The 23,266-nt window shown below is 36.5% G+C and overlaps 1 protein-coding gene across 1 annotated transcript in view; it reads left to right on the top strand.

Moving 5' to 3' along the window:
- The window catches only part of CNTNAP2 (contactin associated protein 2), a 1,225,394-nt gene that overhangs the window by 394,854 nt on the left and 807,274 nt on the right, over positions 1-23,266 (top strand). Inside the window, exon 3 of the mRNA XM_076330744.1 lies at positions 17,332-17,525. Coding sequence (XP_076186859.1) covers positions 17,332-17,525 — 194 coding nt within the window. The remainder of the gene's footprint in view (positions 1-17,331; positions 17,526-23,266) is intronic.

Raw genomic sequence — 23,266 nt, 5'->3', positions numbered from 1 at the left:
CCAAGAGCATTGGAGTTACCAGAAGCATTAAGCCATATCATTTTCAGTCATCCGAAAACAGCTTCTCCCCTTTCTCTCCATCTTCCATCCCCTGAAAAGAGAAGTGTCCTCATTTTAGGGCCTTAGTCACTGGCAAGTTTTTCTGTTTCGTGTTTAGAAGGTTGCATGCATTTTTCAGCTGGCTGCATAACTGCAGAAATACATTGTCTGCATAGTCTAACATGACTCATGAAACACAGCTAAAAGCTTAGCTATAGAAATGCTTATAATGATTTCAGGAACTTACCGTTCATTACTTTGCAAGCAAGGAAATTGAAGGCTGTAATCATGGTTTTATCTTTAAAAAGGTCTAAAGATTACAGCTAAAGAACAGGATGCTGCTGATCAGAGTAATGATCAGCATTGTGAGATTTCAGCTTTCTGTCAAGGTGCTAGAATCTATTACAGAAAGTATTTTAATTGTGCACTTTATTGTCTGTAATAAATGTAAATTGACTGGTTTACTTCCAAAATTTCCAATTAAATATAGGTATTATTTATCCGTAATACCGGAAGCTCATTGTTAGCATTTTGCAGAAGTAAGTCCTTTGCCCAGCAGAGGTGGTTCTATTAACTGTTCTCCTGCTTTTTCCTTGTGTATTAAACAAAGGCTACTGATGTCATCTTGTGGTGTGGAATACTGCAAAACTGTGTGTATGGCGTAACAGTGTCTCAACAGAAGCTGATAGCCCTATTTAAAATATAATGCTAATACTGGGAAATATAATATGAGCTGCTGTTATGGATCTTTTTAAACTATCAACAGTACCAGCTAAACAGAAAATTTTTGCATGCATTGAATGTGGGGTCTATAAAAACTTAATTCAAAAGATTATGCCTAGAGTTAGTTTTGATATTGATCAATACCAGCAGTATTGGTTAGTAAGTATTGACAGAGTTTTAAATAATGAGTTAAATAATATGCAACTTTCTGACAAGCTGTACTTAAAACATGCTCCCCCTTCCTACTCCCCACAAAGAAAAACTAAGGACTTTAAAGGCGTAGAAACTTGTAGCTATTTTGGCAAATTTAATAGGAATGAGCTAAATTGGAAGAGGTTACCTGAAAATAGAAAGAGGAGAAAAGAGATAGAGGTTTGCAAATGTACATAAGAAAATTGGGCCCCTAAATGCCATTAATTTTCCAGGCAAGTTTAGCACATAAATCCCTTTCTGTTTTTAATATATAATGGAGGGAGTGTCAGTCTTTTTTCTTTATAATTTACATGGAAAACATAAGGTAGGAATAACATGAATTCAGATCCGTTGAAACAAAGCTACATTGACATGCAGTGGCTAAACCTAATTCAGTAAACTGCTTTCAAGAAATTAGGACACACTTTAAAATGTAGTTATCATCTGAATACCACTGTCTGGTTCAAACTGAAGGTATATGATGCACTTTCTCCTGTGGATAGTGCCAGTGAAGGAAGATTATGTAAAAAACAGAACCATTTGTGTTTGTTCCTAAAGGGACCCTCAGGCCAGAGAGTTCGTAAATGTCTTTCCTGGGTTTTATTAAGCTAATGTACCATGTCCACATTTGATTTCTTTTTACTCCCAGAGGGATTATATTGTTCTTTTTAACTGTGTGTGTTTCAAAGTATAGAATATGCTTCTAGAATATAGAATTGAGCATCAAACTTTTCTTTCCCAAATAGATGGATGAACCTACAAAATGAAGTTCACCAATTTATCTAAGCATTTCTTTGAAAGAAGAGCTCATGCCAAATATAAGAGGAAAACTCCAAATGATAAAGCTAGCCTTTTGTAACAATTATCACCTTATAAAAAGAAGGATTTTGTCATGCAACTTTTCAGTCTCTTTATTGGTGGCTTAGCGCAGTCAATTAAAATCCCTGGAAGTGTGCAGAAACTCAGTTTAATAGCAGAATAATGTCTGGATATTGGGGGGGGGGGGGAGGGCGGGAGGATCTGTAAAGATACTTGCAGGTTCTGGTACAAAAAGGTAATTCTCCTCTCTGGAGGAGGAGCTGAAGGACTTCAGCTTTTTCACAAAGTTTGTTCCCATGGAAAGGATCCTTTCATATGGGAGAAGACTGATCTTAAGGTGCTGTTTGCATTTGACACCATGTGGTACTTTAACTCTGTCAAAAAAGATGTTAAATCTATTGCAGTACTGGTACCCTCTGTGTCACAGCTATTTCTGTGACCTCAGATTCAACGAACAGATATTCATGGCTAATGGGAAGAGCTATCGCATCATGAAGAGAGAGATCACCAAGGAAAGTTTTAAAAGGTTGTATGACAGTAAAAAGCTGGTGGCTGTGGCAAAGGTATTGTTAAGTTTGTGGCAGTGTGCAGTGGTTTTGGTGGTAGTCAGAAACAGAGTGCATTGACATATTTCACAGCTTGATCCAAAACCTGTTAATAGAAAGATACCCTTTGACTTTGGCAGCTTTTGGATCAGGCATTTTGTTGGCACTGTTATCGTCATCTTTTTACCCTAGGCAGGCATTAAGCAAGCATGTGCTGCAAGTCATCAGCCTGATTGAAAAATGTGTAATAAGCATTGCTGTGTTTTTGGAACACTGGAATGTATGTGGAGATTTTGCAGTTGCTTGATTCCTGAGGCTTGTCACTTCAGAAACTCAGCTTTAGTGTTGAAGAAACTTGTCACTGCAGATCTGGCATGATAGAGTGTAACATAGGATGTTCTGACTAGGATGTAATCCTTCAGCTGATGACTGTAGCTCCAGGGATGTTCACATGGCACAAGCTACTGTTTTAGATCACTTTCCATGGTGCTTGGCAATGCGCAGCCTTAGAACATGAATTTGTCAGGGAAAATTGTACAAAGGTTGAGAAAATCAGTGGCAACTAAAACTATTTCAGTTACTGTGCATTTAAGGTTTTTTATAAGAGCAAGGAATGTAATGCTTTTGCTATGATGTTGACTATGATCCAAACATGCATTGTACCAGGAGAGATGTAACACAATTTCAAGTCTGTAAATAAAAATGGGTAGAAACCCTATCCCCCAAGGAATCTTGTGTCCAAAATGTTTCCCCGTGTTCTTTTACTCATGAAGAATCAAGTATGAAACTTTTTTCCCCTTGATATTTGATGAAGACTATTTAATTACAGATGTCTTGCCTTTCAGATTTCTGAGTGAGTTTGTAAATCCAGCACTTGATCTTGCACATTGCTGAGCTTAGTGTCCAGTTCCATAACATGCACTGGCATCTGTTCTAAGGTCGTTGTGCAGATACCGACACTACTCAATATAATGAGCTGTAAGCACAATATTCAGAATTTTTGACCTTGTAGCAAAATATTGGAAAAGGTAACAGAATGGTGTTTTGTCTGTTATAAGGCAAGCTTAATCTGCTTTTACTTTTGTGACTCTACAGTATTTGTCCAACGATGCTAGCAAATGACTACTGGAGGAAGATTAAATAGATACTACTCCCAATTCACTGACTCCATTGTGAAACTGTTGGTAAATTTTTTGTGATAAATTTATACTTTGCTTTCAGTATATTAGAATCTCATTCTTTTCCAAATCTGTGGCATTAATACATAACTTCCTTTACAAAGCAAGAGTTTGATAGTGAATATCTAATTTTCTGCTCTTATTGTGCCCTTTCCTACTTTTTCTTCCAGAATGAGTTCAAGAAATACACTCTATGTTTCTCAATCTCTGGTTTTTTTCTTTTGGCTTTGTTTGGGCCAAAAAAAGTATTTTGGCCTCTATAACTTCTCAAAAATACCTATTCAGAAAAAAGGTGGAGGTTGTTGCCCTTGAGCTATAGCGTAGGAAATCATGAGAATTAAAGACACCCACTTCCAGGAGTGTAAACTTTCCCAGTACCAAGAATTTTATTTAAATATACAATCAAGTGATATAATGAACAAGTAAAGGTCAATATCACATGGCAAGTTAATGTGTTACTCTGATATGTAGAAAATAGTTGCTAGTGATGATTATGCAATACAGAATGAAAAAAATAAAAATGTAAAATAAGAAAGGTAAATGTGTAAAATCAGGATTAAAGATTATTTCAAATAAATTTAATAATGAATTGTCTGTTAGAGCAGAAATGTCACCTATCTTACCAAGTTTAGCCACAGAATCTCAGGAAAGGTTTGAGCATCTGCAGATGGGAGGTTTGAGTGAACAGCAATTCAAGGAGAGGAGGAAAGCATTTAGGGAGTAAGGCCCTTCTTTTATCTTAATAACGTGAAATACTTTAACCTGTATAAGACAGTCAGATCACACAATCTTACCTCAACGTAATCAAAAAATATTTAATGGCTACTTTGCACTCAAGGTGTTCCTCCATCCTTTTGCCTGTGGAAAGTCCTGTGTTGTGTTGCTCGTACTCTGCTATTTGCTATCTTTTTAGTTAAAGTTAGGCTTACCTGGTGTAGTTGTTCATATTTGCCAAGCTGCTGTTCTTATAATAAGCTACTCTTACAATAATAGAATAATTCTGGTTGAAAGGAATTTCAGGAGGTCTCCAGTCCAACAACCTCCTCAAAGTAGGGTTCAGCTCTGAGATCAGACCAGGTTGCTCAGGGCTTTAACCAATTGGATCCAGAAAACTTCCAAGGACAGACTGCAGCCTTTCTGGGCAACCTGTTCTGCTGCTTGACTGTCCTCATGGTGATTAAAAGAAAAAAAATTCTCCACTGAATTGAAGATAGCAGAGGAAAATTACAACCCACAGTTGAATGAGAAAGTGGTATATAGCGTTGGAAAGTAAAAGTTGCAAGAAGAAGAGAGACCTCAGGAAGAGAGAAACAGGGCAAAGGGACGCCTCTCTCAAGTGCATGCATGCAAACGCACACAGCCTGGGAAACTAGAGCTCTGCGTGTGGTTGAGACCTCGTCTGTCAGGATCCAAGGAGAAGCCAGCGAAGGGTGACATCATGGTAGGAATGTGTTACAAACCACAAAATTATGATGAGAAAGTGGACACCATTTTCTTTGAACAAATTCAGAACATCTCCGGATCAGATACCTTCATTCTTACACGAGACTTTAATCTCTCTGACACCTGCTGGAAGGGCAGTACAGTGGGATGCAATAAACCCAGGTTCTGGAGGGTGTCAGGCATAACTTCATGATACAGGCACTAGATGTGGTGCCTGCAGTGGGGTATAAGGAGACATAAACAATGTCAGGGAATCTCACTATTCCAGATTTCAGCCTTCTGCCTTATGTAAATCCTGTAGGCAAACTTAAAAAGAATAAAAAAAAGCTGTTGTTCAAAATGTATTTTAATGAAACTTCTCGTAACAGATACTATTGTTAGGCAAATGTGCTTAAATGTCCTTACAGAACTTCGATATTTAACTGAAATCTAGGATAAAACTTAAGTTATAAACTTTACTCCCTTTATTTTACTTTTAAAAAATTAAACAAAATATTACTAACATTTTTATTTTCTTGTTATAAATATGCTCCCAGTTATCAAGTGTCATATCTTTCTAACAGCTGGTATATGTTTTGATAGATCAAGTTAATATATCTTATGTACATTATTTTTTTTTACTGGAGTCATCTGTGTGATAAATTTGCTTTATAAAATCGATGGCCAATGACACTTTCTTTTTCCCCAATGACACTTTGCTGCTACTAATAAGGAAAAAAAGTTTATATAATAGTAATAATAAATAAAAGTGAAAAAAATTGCAGTGGCCTGGTAAGCATTAGCTAGCTCTTATAAGTGACTCTGATTTTATGATGCTTAATTAACATTGTCAAATCAGAAGCTAAAACTGTGGCGTAAGATTCCTTTAAACCCAGAATTAACAGCAGATATTTTTTCCTCTTTCATTCTTTCAATAAACCTGTAGTTAAACCTAAATTCTAGCCATAAAACATATAATTATCATATCACACTTTCCCTTCTTAAGCCATGTGGTTTTGCCTGTTTAAGACCTTTTTATAGCACAGTAATCATAGGATTCAATTTTTACAGAAGTAGTGATTTAGCTAGTAGTGGTTTGTGCTTTAGAAGCCCTTGCTGCATACTTATTTCCTGGGCTTATGCCATAAGGAAAATCCCTCTGTCTTCAGTAGGAATGGTATCCGTGTAGCTGGAAGTAGAGAAGGACTAGCTGTCTGTGATAAGTGGGTTTCTTCAATACAAAAGTGAATCAGGAAAGCATAGAAGTTATGGAAAAGCTGTCATACAGTTGCATGGATGTCCCTGGACAATTTCTCTCAAGCTGCGGTAGTGCTTCCTTGTCTAGGCTCAGCAAATGGAAATTTCCTTGAAGATTTAAGATGATTTGCTTATTCCAGCATGCAGGAAAAGTCATGAACTTTATTCACGAAGCGAAGGATGTAATGTTTATAAGGTTAGAGCAGCCAGCTCTATGAGGATAGAGCCTTGGGTTGTGCACGTATGGTGAAGTAGGAAAAAATATTAGCTTTAACGTAACAGCATTTTTCATAAAGTTTCAAAATACTGTTTTTTTTTTAGTTATCTGTGTGAGGCGAATGATGTGTTACAGTGGCTTACAGACAGGCAAACTAAAGCATACAAAACCATTTTTATCCTCACTTAGGTCTTTGCTTGCCTAGGCAATGCTTCTGCCAAGTTAGATGATTTCTGTCTTGAGCACTCCTTTTGTAGCTGTGGCTGTTTCTTCATCTGCCAACTACTGCTCTGTACAGACAGAAATTATTTAGGTATGATCTGCAGTCTAGCTGTTTGAGGTGGTGGGGTTTTTTTCCGTTTGGAGGGGGAGTGGGTATATTGAGTTGGTCTGGACATGCAAAAGTTCTTCTCAGCAGAGTTACACTCAGCAGTCTTGACTGACAGTGTAGAAAAAATATATTCAGAACAAGTGTTTCAATCTGTAGCCTGAACAGCTTCAATGGGTAGCATGGGAACTGCAGAGAGATTAATTTCAGCCCCCTGGGGAGCCATGCCATTTTAAGAGTCTTAGAGGGCTAACGGAGGCAGGGGGAGAAGTGGGGATGATTCAGGGTACCTGAAGTTAAATCCTGCTTTGAATCCTCCCCCAGACCCTGAAAGCTGAACCTTCCTACTCTAAAGCTAGCATTTCCATACTCTCCTCCCTTCTGTAGGTTAAAGTTTAAAGAACAAGGGTTGGGGTGTGCATTTGGGGCTTTTAACTTATTATAGTTTAATTTTTGAAATGCTCTGCTGCATGAACTTTGAGTTCTCATTAATTTATATTGAATAAAAATCCTAGTAGAATTTCATTCCCTGGTTAGTGTCTAAAATGTATCAGATTAGTTAATCCCATGTGGGTAAATTAACATTTGATTGCACTGGTAAGAACACTGTTACTTTTATTAGTGTTATAACTTTTAACTTTTTCTGCTGGCTTTTTTCCCTAGTACAGTCTCACATGATTATAATTTCCTATACAGTGTTGTTTTGGCTCTAAGGAGTATAAACTTGTTAGGGAATAGTCAATATTTATTAGTAGTTTACCATAGACTTCAGGCAAATCATTGCCCTAAAAAGTTGAATTCTGCTGTGATATAGTCCTATCTTGAAATGAACCTATTATTTTGCAAATTAAAATAAAGAATAAAATTGTTCCTCCCATGTTGTTGCAACTCTGCATATGATATCAATAAATATTTTGCTATTAGCAAAATAGAAGGCATAATATGAGCTTTCATCATCAAAATGGATGCAGTACAGAGTAATTTTTAAACATATTTTTTCTTAATGGAGAGAAAGCCTAAGGATCTGGGTACTGCTTGCAATATATGCATTAATGGGAAAAAAAATTATCCTTTAGCTTTGTTAAAAACAGAAAACCCTGCAAAACCCTCGGATCAGCTGTATACTAGATTTCAAAAGTCATCTCACAATATTACACAATTCTGTGCTCCTGCTTGTTGAAGAAAAAACAGGAGAGGGAGGCACATTTACTAAGATGGATTAAACAGTACCAGTAACTTGTATTCATGCATGGCACTGATAATATCAGAGCTCCTGTAATACCATGAGCAAGGTCTGTCTCACAGAAGCATTTGGAAGCGGTGGCTAATTGATGAGGCTGGTAGGGAGGAGTCCTGTCCTGTTCTCAGGATTGGGTCAGTGGTAGTGTAATGTTGGCACAAGAGAGTGGTATAGCTCCCTCTAGTTGTTAATTTTCTAGGCAACTTGCATACAGAAAAGATTCAGATAGCGATTTTTAAGTATTCAGAAACTTTCAGTAGAGCTGACTGATTTTTTTCTTTTCCCCTCAGTTATTTTGTTTCAGAAAAGAGAACCTCTTTATGAGAATTCATTGGCTTCACTTACAATTTTTGTGGGAAATTATCAAAATGTGTAGTGATTTTAGCACTCCAGCACTCAAGAAGAAAGGAATAAGATAGTCAGAAAAAATATTTCAGACTGCTTTATTAACAACTCTGAGTTTTGAGAAATCATCACCATCTGGGTTGAAACCGGCTTCTGAGAAATTCCTATAAAATGGGAATTCAGGTCTGAAATTTTGAGCAGATGGAAAAGACATTTGTATAGAGGAAAAGCAGGTTTAACCTGGATAGGAAACACTAGGGAAAAATCTTCAACCTGAGCATACTCTTGAATGTATTTTTTCATGTCAATCCCAAAAGAAGCAGCTTTAAAAAAAACCCAGAAAAACAAAAAACACTAGTAGAAATGGATAAAGAATAACAGAGAGAGAAGAAAAGTGAGCAGTGTTCAGGTTCTGTAGCAGTCCAGGAGCTGAGCCCAAGCAGGTGTTACAAACATCAGTAGCAGCAGGCAAAGTTTGGCTGTTGGCAATCATCAAGGGAGCTGGACTTCAGAACTGCTGTATTTAACAGCAGGAGCTAGGCCAGGTCATTTTTTTGTACTTGCTGGGCTAAGAGTCTTTCAGGGCAAATAACAGCCAGAGGGAGTACATCATGAGCAGGGCATGTCAAGGGAGAAAAATTTCTGGTGGGAGACACAGACCAGGAGATTTGGAGTTAAAAAACATAGGTAGAAAACAGATAATGAGTATAATGAAATAATCACGTAGCTTTTATTTGTTAACAGTGAGCATTTCAAGGCAGTGGTGTTTGTACATCACTGAAACACTGGTACACACACCGAAGCACAATGGCAGAAACTATATTCACTACAGAATCTCCCACAGCAAGTCTCTGCAAGACAGGAGGTTCAGTTTTTATCTTTTATCACTGAAGACTTGTCACAGAACAAGATATTGAAGACTGAATTATGGCATTTAATCATCTTTCATGTACAATCATTTGAGGGGGAAAAAAATATTAATCAAGATGGACTAGAACATCACTATTTAACTTACAGAAATTCAGCTTTGCCTTCCGTCACTTTGTGGACTGCACTAATGGGAACAGGACCATTTAGGTGACTAAAGTGTTTAGGCATCTCATTGCTATAGAAATGGTATAGATCACATGCAGGAATATCTTAATTCCTTTTTCTCTGCCATCTCTACTAAGGAGAGATCACAACAGTTACAAGGAACTACCAGAAGTGTCATAATGAGCTTGTATCTGGATTTCGAAGTGCTGTAAATGGTATTCAATCACAGTCAATAAAACTTTGCTATTCCTGATCTGACCATCATTAAAATCTTGGATAAGAATCTGCTAATCAGGGCTTCATTGCTCAGCAGAGGCACTGCAGAGGCAGTGTCTGCTATCTATTAGCTATACACTTGCTAGTTCTTGCCAGGGACATGACCTGAGTTGTTAGGAAAACCCCAGTGCTGCAATGCATAAACACGCAATGAAAGATTTGCGTCCTGGTACTTGAAAAGGGGGTGTGAGGAAAGGGAGATCTCTATACTCTCTTCCTTGTCTTTTGTACGCCACTGTGGTTATTTTGTATGCAGGGGGTTTGTATGCCAGGGCTCAGTGATCCATTGCCTTGCCTCAACTTTCTGTCTAGAAAACAAGAAAACACCTCATGGAGAAGAAGCTGCTTGATGCCTTGAATACAGATGATGTGCACAGAATATTTAAATCTCATCCAAGTTTTGTTTAAGATTCCATTAGGATGCAGTTGTGAATGAGCTTCTTTTTGCATATGTAATTAGAAAGCAGAACAGATGGGAAAGGCATAGTTTAAAGTGATGTGTTCATTAAAATAACCCAAGCTGCAAAGTGTTTGTTCCCCAACAGCAGATTCAGGATATGAGACTCCTCAGGCTTACGATTTTTTCCCCCTGTTTTGAGTTTGACAATTGTGAATGACAACGATGAGATCTCTTTTGCATCATTTTTATTGTTAGATATCACCACTGTTCCTTAAGGCAGATTCATCATTCATTCCCCCATATGTGGTTTGTGCTCAGTTAAGATATACTGGGAAGCAGTGGGTATTAGGAAGCAGACACTACATCAAGGGATTTATTTTAATTGCATTTACTGTAAGAAAGATCTATTGGGATTTAAAAAAATAATGTAGTGATTTTAATGTTCTTTTAAAAAAGATCTGTGTGGACTGTATCCTGATAACTACTGTTATCCCTTGGGTTATTTCTACTCTTAACTTTCAGGTTTTTAAATTAAAATGAAATAATTTTAAGAAATATAATTAGGGTTCCCCCCCGGTCTATTTTTTAGTAGAGTGGAAGTTTTCTAAAATTAGTCTAACAATGTCCAAAATATATATACTAAAGTGAATAAGGGCTAATCCTTATTCCCCCTCCCCTCCCCCCAAAAAAGGAGGGGAAAAAAAGTATTACATAGTTTAAAGAAACAAAAAGTATACTTTATCAGATGTTTAAGCAACACCAAGGGAAGACACTGGTAAGTGCCACTTGAAATCAGTAGAAACATTCCCAGTGACTAGTAATGGACACTGGATAGGCTGGTGTGCTACTTCAGCCTTTCAGCAGTCCAGATTAATGCTGATACTGACCTCTCTCTAGACTTACACCTTTCAGCTGCTACGATGGAAGGCTTTTGGGGAATGAATATTGGATCTTTCCTATCTTCTGCTACCCCTGCAAAATGAATTTTATCAGATGTGTTTTATAGGGAACTTAGAGCTTCAAGGCTTACTAGAACCCAATTCTTGTTGCACCTCTGGAAAGGTGTTATTGAAACTCATGGGGAGTTAGGCCAAAGGTTGGGTCTAATTTGCCAGATTTTAGTAAATATGGTCTGATTTGGGATAAATTCTAATAATGAATTCTGGAGAAGATGAAATCTAGTTATTGTCATTTCTGTCCTCTTTCTTCTTCTCTGTGATATTTAACTTTTTAAAAAATAAATATAGGTAATTTTAAAAGAGGGTGACTATAATCTTGCTGCTATTTTCTCAGTATTCGCTGCCTTCTAAATATCAACCTTTGCTTCTTCTGAAGCAGAATGTTCATTATTTGCCCACCATCAGCATCATGCATGGCCTTGTCTGCAATTCCATCACTGTTGTTATGTGCTGGAAAGAAGAGCTCTTCAAACATGCAAAAGCAAATCCCTACCCTAAAGATAGGGACTGGATTACAAATCCAAATTTACCTAGAACAGCAGATGAATACAAGAAATATAACAATGCATGCTGTTTATGGTAAGGAAATAAAAAATGTTTTTTCCATGCCAATATCAGGAAAATATTGCTTTAATTGGAAGTGGAGCCCTGTATGAGGATTGGAGTCTCTTTGTTAGAGGGCCCTGCCTAATACAGGGTAAAAACAATCCTTGCTCAAAGCAGCTTGAAGTGCAAAGTGTTTAATCATCCAAGACTTCTGTATGTGCATAACTTTTCTCAGTGTGACCAGACCCACTCAATGCTATGATGTTATTTGCTCTGTGTAAAGTTAAATGTTTTACTGTCTGTATACAGACAGTCTTTATCTACAATGATAAAATGGACAAACAGAGGAAGACAAACCAAAAATGGAAACCGCCATTGATGTCCTACTTAAGCATAATGGTAACTAACAGTGCAGATAAATTTATACAGTTTAGAAGTTTGGGCCTTTTATATTGTTTTCTAGGGTACTGCAGAAAATGGCTGCCCATATTTTCTCTGAAGTGCAGTGAATGAATGATCTCAGTATTTCAAAGTTTTCCTTTTTGTCTTGATTTATCTTTTATGTAGAGGAATGACAAGCAATGTCTTGAAAATAGCAAGGTATCAAACAGTATTGATTTCATGCTATTGCAGTGACCTAGAAAGTGATATTTCTCATTGAAAGATTGGGTTGTGTTTTTCCCATACAAATAAGCAGATTCAAACTCTAAGAATGTTTTGGGTTATTATTACATAATTATTAAAAAGGCATATTTTTGGTTTCCTTGCTGAAAGGTTATAGAAATTTTCTATGATTAAAGTAATCCCTTGAGTTATAACTACCACAAATCCTAAATCTTCTATCTATATCTTTTCATAGTTTATTTTGTAATGAATTTTCTAAGGATCCCCTTCTTCTTTCATTCATGTAATTGAAACCTTTTATTACTGATTTGAAAAGAGTAGAAAACTAGACTTACTGCAGTACTAGTATTTTTTATTTTGTGATTTGAAGTAGGGAATGATGAATAAGTGTGACTAAAACAAGGATGGGATTCTTCTGGTGCAAATTAATCTTTACAGTTTCAGTCATGAATGAAGATTAAAGTGCCAAATTTTCAAAAGAAAGAAGATTTATAACAGAAATGGAACAGACATTTTCAGAAATCATTAGTGTCCCTTCTTATAGATCTATAAGCTCAGCAGCATATGACAGTTCAGATAAAACTCTCAAATCTGTAAGCCTACCCCAGCTTTGCTACTTACTGATAATTTATCAGGGGGGAATGATAAGAAGGTAAGGCTAACTCATCACGTAGGCTTTCTTCCTTTGCAGTAAATGGGAGCTAGCTCACTCAACTTTGATCAGGGAGCTGAAATGTATAATTAATTAAAAGGAAGGAATTATACATGAAATTCTGCAAAATTGACCCACATTGACTTGAATTCTTTATACTCCTAGAAATATATTAAGTGCTAACTTTTGCATGTGTCATTTAGAGATAGGCTCTGTTTTTCATATTGTTTTCAGTTCCATGGAATGAACCTGTAGAATAAAATCCAATAAAAACATGTAAGCCATTGGGGTTTTCATAATTAAAAAAAATTAAATCTTTGAACGTCAACTCTTATAATGATGCTAATGCTATTTGTTAGCAAGTGTCTTTATTTGGTGAAAAATCATGAAAAGATTCAACTTTTACAAGTTCTTAGCATCCTGAATATAGTTTTATGTGTCTTCTGCATCACCGAGTGTGTTTTTTCAGTACTAGACTCATGACACATTTTTTGGTCAATCTGCAGATCAAATGACTTTCTGTAGCTTGATTTGAAAGTAAAGCTTTATGAAATCTTTCATAGCTGCTTTTTACCACAAGAATGCTCTGGCTGGCTTTGCTGGTTAAGACTTTTAGGCTTTTCTGCACAGGAAAGTTTCTTGGATGCACAAAGATATGTGGGCCACATGCTCAACGTTGACTTTACTGTTGCTGAACTTGCAGTTCTCTGATATCTATTAGCAAAGGTTCGTTCTTGCTCAAGTTGAAATTAGTTGCCCTGTTTGTGGTGAAGAGTGCTATACAGTCTAAATAAAAGCATTCAGTGACTCTCTTGGTTAATGTCACCAAGTTAATTATTTTGGCCACTGAGTGGGTGAATATGTTTAATCACATCAAATTCTGGAATAGCATAAAAATAAAAATAGGAAGCAGATATTGTCTGCAATTGTATTTATCGCACCTCTACTACCAAAGAACCCCATAAATGCTCCTTACCTGTTTCATGAAAGTAAACTATATTATGTGCATATGATTAATATCTTTTAAATACTTTGTAGTTCTAATATCTTTCTAATAATTTGTAACTCACATTGATTTCGTAGTATATTGTGGCATTTGGCATTAAAAGGCAGTACATGAAGTAAAATGGAGTATCATATAAAAAAACATGTATCCAGTGCCTTTTTTCTGCCATAATAAAAAGTGCAAATAATGCATGTAATAAAATTCAGAATATAGCCTGTAACCATTCAAAATAAACAGTTTACACCAAGGTGTGAAGAATAATACTGTGAATAGCATTTATTCAACAAATTTAATATACCATTGCAGTTTCAGTACAAAGCAATGCTCACTGAAAACTACTAACATGCTGTCATTTTGCTCATTCCTTAAAGATAATTCATTATTCTGTCATAATATATTGGCCATAAAAGTAAGTGTATTTTGGAAATAATGCCATAGTGTGGAAATAAGGTTTGTTCCAAATTCGCCACTACTTTAAAAAGGCAAAATGTGTTAAATATTTTATGTGTCAGTAACTCCTTTGTTCCCAGTCCAATATCAAACCAACTTCTTCATGCCAGTGAAGAAGTTGGTTTTTATTCAGCAAAATAGTTAATGATATGCTGAGCTGTAAGCATGTGCATATTTCCGGGGACGGGGGGGGAAGATTTTTGTCCCTGCTTAGTGTGAATGGAGACACAAACGTACTTAAATTCTTCCGATGAATTCAGGGCCTTTGCAAGGATCTCACAGCGGGGAAATTTTTATATAATCCAACTTTTTCATAACATATTTAGAGCATGCACCTGAAAAAAAAGGAGGACTTTTATTAATCCTTGAATCAATAGAGGTTACGCATATCACAAACAAAATGAACAAAGTAATCAGCTTCCCCAAATTACACAGCTTGACGAATCAAAGGGGAAGAGGAAACTTTTAATGGATCCCCACAGGCTGCTTCTGGTGAATGGCTGATGCCTGCCCTGCCGCACAGACTGATCACCTTTCCCTTCCCATGCTGGTCTGCTAAGCAGCACATTTAGATATAATCCAATGTGTTTCTCCTTCATCCTTTTGACTATTTATTTATTTACTTTCTTGGAAAAGCCGGAAGGCAAATGTGAAACTGAGAGAATTAGGTCAAGAAACCAATGGGATAACGTTGCTGCTGTCTGCAATATTGACTAAAAGTCTTGTCTCTCGCTTATTAGAAATGGTTATAGGGCAGGCTGTCTTGCAATACTCATGTTTCCATCTCCTGGCCTAGGTGTGACTATTGTGTCACATATCTCTAACTTTTGTCAGGCATGATGTGAAGAATGTCTTCCTCCTCTTCTTACATCAAAAAAATGGGAAAATTAATGTTAGCACTCAATTTTTCCGAACTTTTCAATGGATTTGTAGGTGAAGACTTTCTGAAACCTAGTTACAATTTACAATGAATGAATATGTTTATCAGTTAAAGAAGGCCAAAGTCTCGTCTCAGTAATAGGAATGTACTAAAAGAAAACATTATATCATGTTATAGATAAAAGTCTTTTCTTTTAAATGTGCGTAACAAAATCTCCTGCTTTCATGTAAATCTCCTGCATAACAAAGCCTCCTGCATAAGTAAAAAGTGTAAAAAACATGTCTATTTTAGCCTTCTTACAGCTATAGTATGTTATCCTTCTTCAACAATTGCATTGCTGAAGGACATTTTATTGATGGATTTGTCAGCTCTGCCTTTCATAATAACTTTTGAATGCTCACATTCAGACCTTACTTTTTATGAAGCCACCAAAGGGCCCTTTTACAAAGGTGGCTTCTGTGCAGGGGCAGCTTCTTATCCTTTGTGTGCCATCAGTCTCAGATACGCCACTTGGACAGGGATGTTAGGATAGGGAGAGAAAGCGGCGTCTATGCTATTACGACAAGTATGTAGAGCTAACTGTTCCAACTTCCTTGCACAGTAGTCATGAAGAAGCTATGTTCTGTTTTTAAATGACCAGTTGCCATTCTCTGCAAAAATAGAGCTAGTTTGAATTTGGGAATGTGTGGGAATACTTTGCCCTGCAAGCGCTTTTAGTAAGGGTTTTAAATGCTATTCCCTACCCCTAAAGAACCCTGTTTATATTGCTGGGTACAAAACATCTATTGTAAATCTTAAACATTTTAACAAATTAGATGTCATTGCTGTAGTGCTACACTTGTAATTACAATGAAAGGCACCACTTATGACATCAAATGATCCCATTGATACCACAACATTAAAATGTCCTCTGATCTGCACATGTTAACACCTGTAGCGGCTGAATGAGTTTTAGAATTGTCTAAGACTGAAGCAATGCTGCCGCCTAATGATGGGAGTATATAAGACGCAGTATAGCAAAGAGTTTCTTGCTTGGCAGGCAGGCTAGGTTTGTGACATCAATTGAAGTCTATAAGTGAAATTAAAAGCAGGAAAAATTGGCCCATGGACTAGACTATGTGATTTCATGGTGTGCCAGGCTATTTATTTAGTTCAAAATTAAAAGAAAAGCAAAAAAAACCAACCCTGTAATCACTTTAAGTCTGTAAAGTTTTTGTTTTCTGCGTCTTAACGTCTGCTATGAATATAAAGAGAATGATTCTCCACTTTTTCTCTGTATTGATAGGGGTTTTTTGATGTTTCATCCATTTCCTAATACTTATCATTATGGTAAATATATAATTATAATATCTATCTTAGAATTTTTATCATTCTCTGCAGTATCCAACTACATTTTTTTCCTTAATATTTTTTATTTCAGAAGAATAAGAAATTGCATTAATGTCTTAATACTACATGTATCTATGCATCATTGGCCGCCTTTATTTAGAACAGTTCAATGTAGTCTGGTGGCTGAGAAGAGCATTGTTAATAGTATTACTGTCAAGTTAATTCATAGACCCATAAAGAGCAATAACACTTCTGTGAAGCATCTGCCAATGTAATCTGTGACAGCTTGTACACCCAGCAGATCAAAACTGGATCCAGCCCTGCAGTACCTGCTCCTTTTTCAACTCTTCTGGTAGATCTGTCAGTTTGTGCACTATAGTGAAACATAGGAAGGCAGAGAGCTTGCTCTTATTTCCTCCCATTTTATCTATATTATCTCTTTAACATGAAATGCTATTGAAAAGGCATACAAAATCCAAAGATTGTTATTGATTTGTGCCAACTTACTCTGACAAAGTATTTCATGGCAAATTGGTCAACCCTTGAACAATTATAATTTGGCAAAAACTAATAAACTGTAATTAAGGCATTATAAAGGCATTGATTCGTTAGCAGGCAGCCCATTAAATCATTATAATTATATCATAAAATGATTAAGGCAACAGAGTTAATGCATTTGAAGCCTGTGCTAAAGATGCATTTCTAAAAAAATGTGCAATCATATTTCTCTGTGTGTGTGTGTTCAATTTTTTTTGGTATTATACTCCTCTCAGCTGGGCTGCCTTCCAGCAATCAGCATCTTCACAATGTGTTCACTTCAAAGCGAGTGTTTGAGGTCTAAATCTCTCTGTTTTGTTTCAACCCAACAGGTGCAGGAGGTTGGTCTCCATCAGACAGTGATCATTACCAATGGCTGCAGGTGGATTTTGGGAACAGGAAGCAGATCAGTGCTATTGCGACTCAAGGCAGGTATAGCAGTTCTGACTGGGTCACTCAGTATCGGATGCTCTATAGTGATACAGGGAGAAACTGGAAACCTTACCACCAGGATGGAAATATCTGGGTAAGTCATTGGTGTAAAATGGAAGCATACACTGTAGCGATGTTGATTGACTGTGTTTTTAGGAACTATATACCTCGTACAACTCTTCAGTGTTGTTTTTGTCAGGACAGAACAGAGCTTAGCTCAAAACATAATGATTCAAGTTGCAGCTGCTGTCAGGAGGCCTATCCCTGGATTAGCAAAGCCCATTTGGGATGATGGTAGTTGTCAGAGCATGCAGATATTTTTTGGTTGTTGGTATTCCTCAATGAGTCTCTTATGCTTTGGCTTTCCTTTCCCTGCCTTTTCTTTTTACTAATTTCATGGAGTAAATGTGAGACACAAAATAGTTTTGAAAATTCTTCTCTTAAACATAACATTTTGGAAGGTAATTTGTTCTTTCTGTGTATGTGTGCTGGGGAGCAGTTTTATCATGTATGTATTGTTTTCCATATAGATGCTACAGGGATATTTATGCTATAATGATTTCAGCAAAAAGTATGTAATTTGATTTTGTCTTTTACATTTTTCATGGATAAGCTGCTAATTTCATTCTTGCTGAAAACAGTAGCCTTCCATTTTGCTGACAAAAAAATGATAGCTATTACTTAACATGCCTATCCTCGTAGCAGTTCTTTCAGATGGTTATTCTTTTTCAAAAGTATACTTTGAAAACAGTAAATGCAATATGCTATCATTCTTTCTGAAACCACATTAAATTGATTAGCTATTATGCCTCATCAGAAAAATACTGTCAAAGCAGACAAGATTTACCATTGTCCTATTTTATATTCACATTTTTGCCAGGTGCTTCTTTTATTAAGGTCTGTTATTAAAAATGAATGTCAAATGTAGAGCATAAGGTGAATGGTTTAATCTGTAAAAGAAAAAATCGCTTAATATGTGGAGTACATAGAGGCAGTCAGTTTTTATTAGAGTATTGATTTATTGAAAAAGCCTCATCCATGTGCCAGATAGGATTCTGAAAGAGGGAGAAATTGAAGCCGGGGGGGCAGACAGGAGTGAAGAGAAAAACATTGGGTGCTGCTTTAGATTACTTAGGACTCGGTGGTATGAATGTTGTTCATTGGGGGGGGGAGGGGGGGGCTTGTGCTTAAGCTTGATAAATAGAAAAAGTTTCTCTTTTAAGGCCGCTTATGTATATACAAATACTTGGAGCCTTTAGTGTTTATATTATCTCAGATGTAGAAAAGCTTCTCCAACAACTACTATTGAAATAACGAAGAATCTGTCTTGGGAGAATGGGAGAGGGCTACGCAGCTGGCTGAGTGAACGATATATAAAGCAGGACAGTTAGGCTGAGGAAAAATCTGTTGTTAATACCTTGAAGGGAAAATCTTTTGGGAACGCATGATTTGGTTGATTTAGTCACAGCTGTGACTGTTTCCAAAGTGGCCCACCTTTCTGAGGGCTTTGTAGAAAGTCTTTGTTCTTACATTGCTTTTTAATACAGAAACACTGAAAGCTTCTTCATGAAAGAACATTTCATTTTTCTTTTTATTAGCAATTATGTATGATTGGTGAATTCAGGGGGAATACTGTTGGTCTGTTATTGACCACCGATACTACTTGCAAAAATGTGTAATGAGTTATGCAGAAGCCTGCTACTTCTATTTGGAATGCTAAATCTTTGGGATATACTTCACAAGCTGTTTGCTGCAGTACTGCTACTGTTCATGTCCTGCAACTTTTATCCAATACTAAAAAAGCAGTTTAAAAAAAAAAAAAAAAACAAACCTACCCTATCCCAGCTTTCTTTTTAAGAATAAATCTGAGCTACTAGCAAAAAAACCCAAACCCCTAAGGGTTTTGACTCTACTTCTAACTTGCCTAAAACAGCATTGTTTCTGTTGTTCAATGATGTCTGAGCCTTGGTTTAATCTTGAAAACACTGTGCTTATTAGCTATTAATAAGTCTTAAACTTAATCAGTTCCCAAGGCAGGGGAGGTGCCTAAGCATGGAAAAATACTGTTGCACTATTGTAGTAGTGTTATGAGGAGACAGACTTCCCTGATGTGGAAATGGGGTGGTGCAGAATTTCCCATCACATCTTCCTCTTAGTGTCACTTTGTACAAGCAATAAAAGCAGCAGAAGCTGTGAGGGCCAGATCAGACCACATAGGCCAAGTATCCAGCATTGGCAATTTAAACTCACAAAGTCAGATTCTTCCTGGCTGAAATGACTGTGATGATCTTAGAAAATCTCACATGGTTCTGGTGCCCTTAGAAATCCTTTTAGGAAGTGTTTAGTCTTTCCCTTTGGATTTGTACCTTTTAGAATTTTTATCCACAAGAGAAATGCACTATGTAACCTTTGATTAATGTCCCTCTTCCATCATCTCTGTGCCTGAGTGTCATTGTTTCCTGTGAACAGTAAATTTAAAATTAAAGGAGAAAGCAAAGGAAAAGAGGAGAATAGAAGTAGAGTTCAACAATATTTAATACTAAAGCAGTTATGATATCAAATGACACAGCCAGAGGACGAGATACGGGAAACAGAAGGAAATAAAAATAAGCTTGCTAGATGAGTTGGAGAGAGAGCAAAGGAGAAATAATTTGCAACAAAGATCTAGTTAGGAACAAACCATGATAATCTGCATAAAATGCTGAAGTGACCCCCTTCTGTATGCATTAGTCAGGGAGGAAAAGAAGTTCTATAATTATCTCCTAAGTAGGAGAGAAATCAAAAGGCTCTCAGGAAGTCTGTGACGGGGAAAGTGCTTTCAAGGTGAATTTAGAGTAAGCTTCCCAGTTCTGTGAAATAGATTTTTCTGACCCCACCTCTCCTGGGCTTTTGGATATTTTCAATTTCCATGAATTTTAATAAGCTGAGTGAATGTGGCCTCTTTCCATAAAATGCCTAGCAACTAGGGAATTTTGATCACCTCTCCTACCTTCATTCTTGTAGTCTGAGATTCTAATTTTGATAGATCATGAGGTTTCCCTTCATATGTCAATCCACTGGGGTGTTTCGTGTACACAATATATCTTTGTTTGGGTATAGATGCTCATTTTGGTTTCTACATCAATGCCATCTATCTGTTTGCCTAATGAATACATACCAGATGTGATTCTACATATAATACTATTTCTATTTCCTAACTCAGACATAGATGATGTAAATGCTTCACACTAAGCATAATGCAAATATGCCCTATAGGTATAATAAGAAAATGTTGATATCTTATGAAAATATTGAAACTCAAATTATAAGCATTAGTGGCAGAGCTGAGCACCTCTAAGATTCAAGCCTTTCCTAAAGGAAGTTGGAAGATCCTTGGTACAATTGAAGAGGTCTTATGAGATATCATCTTTTAAAATTTGATTACTCTAGTAGAACTTGTGATCAGCTCTCATTCATCTTGTTGTCTTATTCTTGGGGATATCAAAGTCAGAGTGATGAAGGAGAAAGTGTTACTGTAATTGAGTTTAAAAAAAAAATACTGATGGGAAAGGTGGAGTGCAGACCCTTTGCATGTGACCTCCAAATTATATTCTGTAGTTGACTCTTATCTTCAGCCTCAGTGAACTTCAGTGGAGTTGCAAAGATGTGAATGAAAGCAGATTCTGGTTTTTTTACAGAAAATTTAGCCCTGGACCAAGTGGCTGCTGCTTCAGTTGAAAGCAATTAAGTTTTGCAGGTTTTGTTGTTGTTTTTCTTTCAGTTTTAATTAAACTTAAAGTGTATTATGCATAACAGCTGCTTTTGTTGTATTTTTATTACTGAAAAGATATGAAGTGTTTACATAGCTTTCACTGTGAAGAATGATTTTTTTGAAAGGAATTTATCTATTTACCTACTGGCTTTAAACACAATTCTTTTTTTTTTTTTTTTTTTAATACTGCTCGTTCTGTTCCTTTTTTAGGTGAAATAATCAGAAATCCAGTAAGTTAACTGTAAAACGAACTTTGCATTTCTCTGGGCATTGAGGAGCAACTTACTGTTTGAGAAATGCAGTCTCTTCATTTACATGGTTCCCCTTGGTATTGAAGGAAGGAAGTTGGTACAGCACAGTGGATTTAGCTTGCATAGGAAAAGAAGCTCTCAGCATTTCAGAGTGTTTTGACGTAGTATTGAGCCAAAATTCATTGTGAAAGAAAGCACAAGTGAGTTGGATGATTAACTTTTTCAAGCTGTGTGAGACTTCAGATATTTAATACTCTTGGGTGCCTTTGGAAATACCAACCATCAGACAGACCTAAAGTAACATTTAATGTCTACATAGATATAAGGCAATCATTTGCAGCTCTATCTAGCTGAAATTATGTGGGAGCCATCTGCTCAGTGTTTCTGTTCATCCTGACATGCTAATTCTGGTTAGATTATTCAGAGAAAAATCTGTAAGCCTTATCACATTCCCAGTTCCTTCTACCTGCTCTACAGAGCATCATTTATAGCTAACCAAGGGCTTACTGCATATGTCTTAGAGTACAATGATTTGTGTATGGCAACTACAAGTGAAGAAGAATAAATTCTAGCATACACCCACTCTGTTAGGACATGCAAGAATTATTTGCTTTGTAAAAACTGTCACTGCTTTTTCTCTGAGACAACTTATTTCCATGACCCTAAACTAAACAACATTAATGAAGGATGCTATGAAAGAGTTCTTGAGTTTGACGCTTACTGCTGCTCTCCTTTTTTGTGATTACTCCATAAGATCTTGAGTGGAAACTTACATCATAGAAAGATTTGCTAGGTTAATGGGCTTATGGGCCTGGATTTTTTTGCTTGGTTTTTTTTAAAGTGCTTCTATTGAATTACATTATCTTATTAAACCAATTTAGTTTATATGACATTATACTGACTTGCAGTTATAGGAGAATTTAAAAAGTATGAAATGTGATTAGAATGGTCTGTGACCTGCCATTTGTTGTTGCTGGGCTGCTACTAGAATATCAGATACTGTGCAGACCTATTTAAACATGACAAAGTGGTTTGATATATTAGTCAGTGCAAAAGTTTTGACTAGTGTTTATAGCAAGGCTCTGAAGTCTTTTGGGAATGTTGTGAATTTATTGTTGTTTTCTATTTAAGGATGCCCTGACCTATCCTGTCTGGAAAGATTTTTATGGTATCTTGCCATCTCCATAGCAATGCCTGCAAGGTGACCGGTGTCATTTTTACTGGCTCTTAATTCTCCAGGTATTTTATTACTAGAAACACCTTTTAAATTTTAACTTTTCTTCCTTGTGGGAAAAAAAAAAAAACCACCAAACTAATTTTTCTTCTGGAATCTCCTGTATGCCTTTTCTTAATTTCATTATACCTTAACTTGCCTGGATGTTATGTCTCTGAGTCCCTGTCTCCCATGCCTTTATCTTATAAAGATTGCTCCATCCACTTGCAACAGCCAATATCACCTTTATGGGTGTATTGAGTGAGTGAGGTGTTGTAACTCCCACCAAAGTCAATGTCTCAGCACTTAGTGCACATTGCTAACCTATATATTGAGGGCCCATGACTGAAAGGGTATGGATACAGGAAAATATTTCTTTTGCTGCAGTGAAGCTAAAATCTCTTATAGATCTAATGTAACAGTCTCTGCTATTATGTCAAAAATATAATAAAGCATTGATAGGACACGCTTAGAAATTCAGGCAGTTGCTGACGGGGAATTTTTAGAAACCCTGAAGAAAAGAACTTTACAGATAAGCATCATTGCTATCCTGATGAAGCCTGTTTCCTAATCTCCTCTTCTCTGTGTGGAAGCTGTATAAATTTTAAACCATATAAATT

Source organism: Aptenodytes patagonicus, chromosome 2, assembly GCF_965638725.1.
Source record: "Aptenodytes patagonicus chromosome 2, bAptPat1.pri.cur, whole genome shotgun sequence".
In the NCBI taxonomy this organism is placed as follows: domain Eukaryota; kingdom Metazoa; phylum Chordata; class Aves; order Sphenisciformes; family Spheniscidae; genus Aptenodytes; species Aptenodytes patagonicus.
This window is presented reverse-complemented; position numbering and strand designations above follow the sequence as displayed.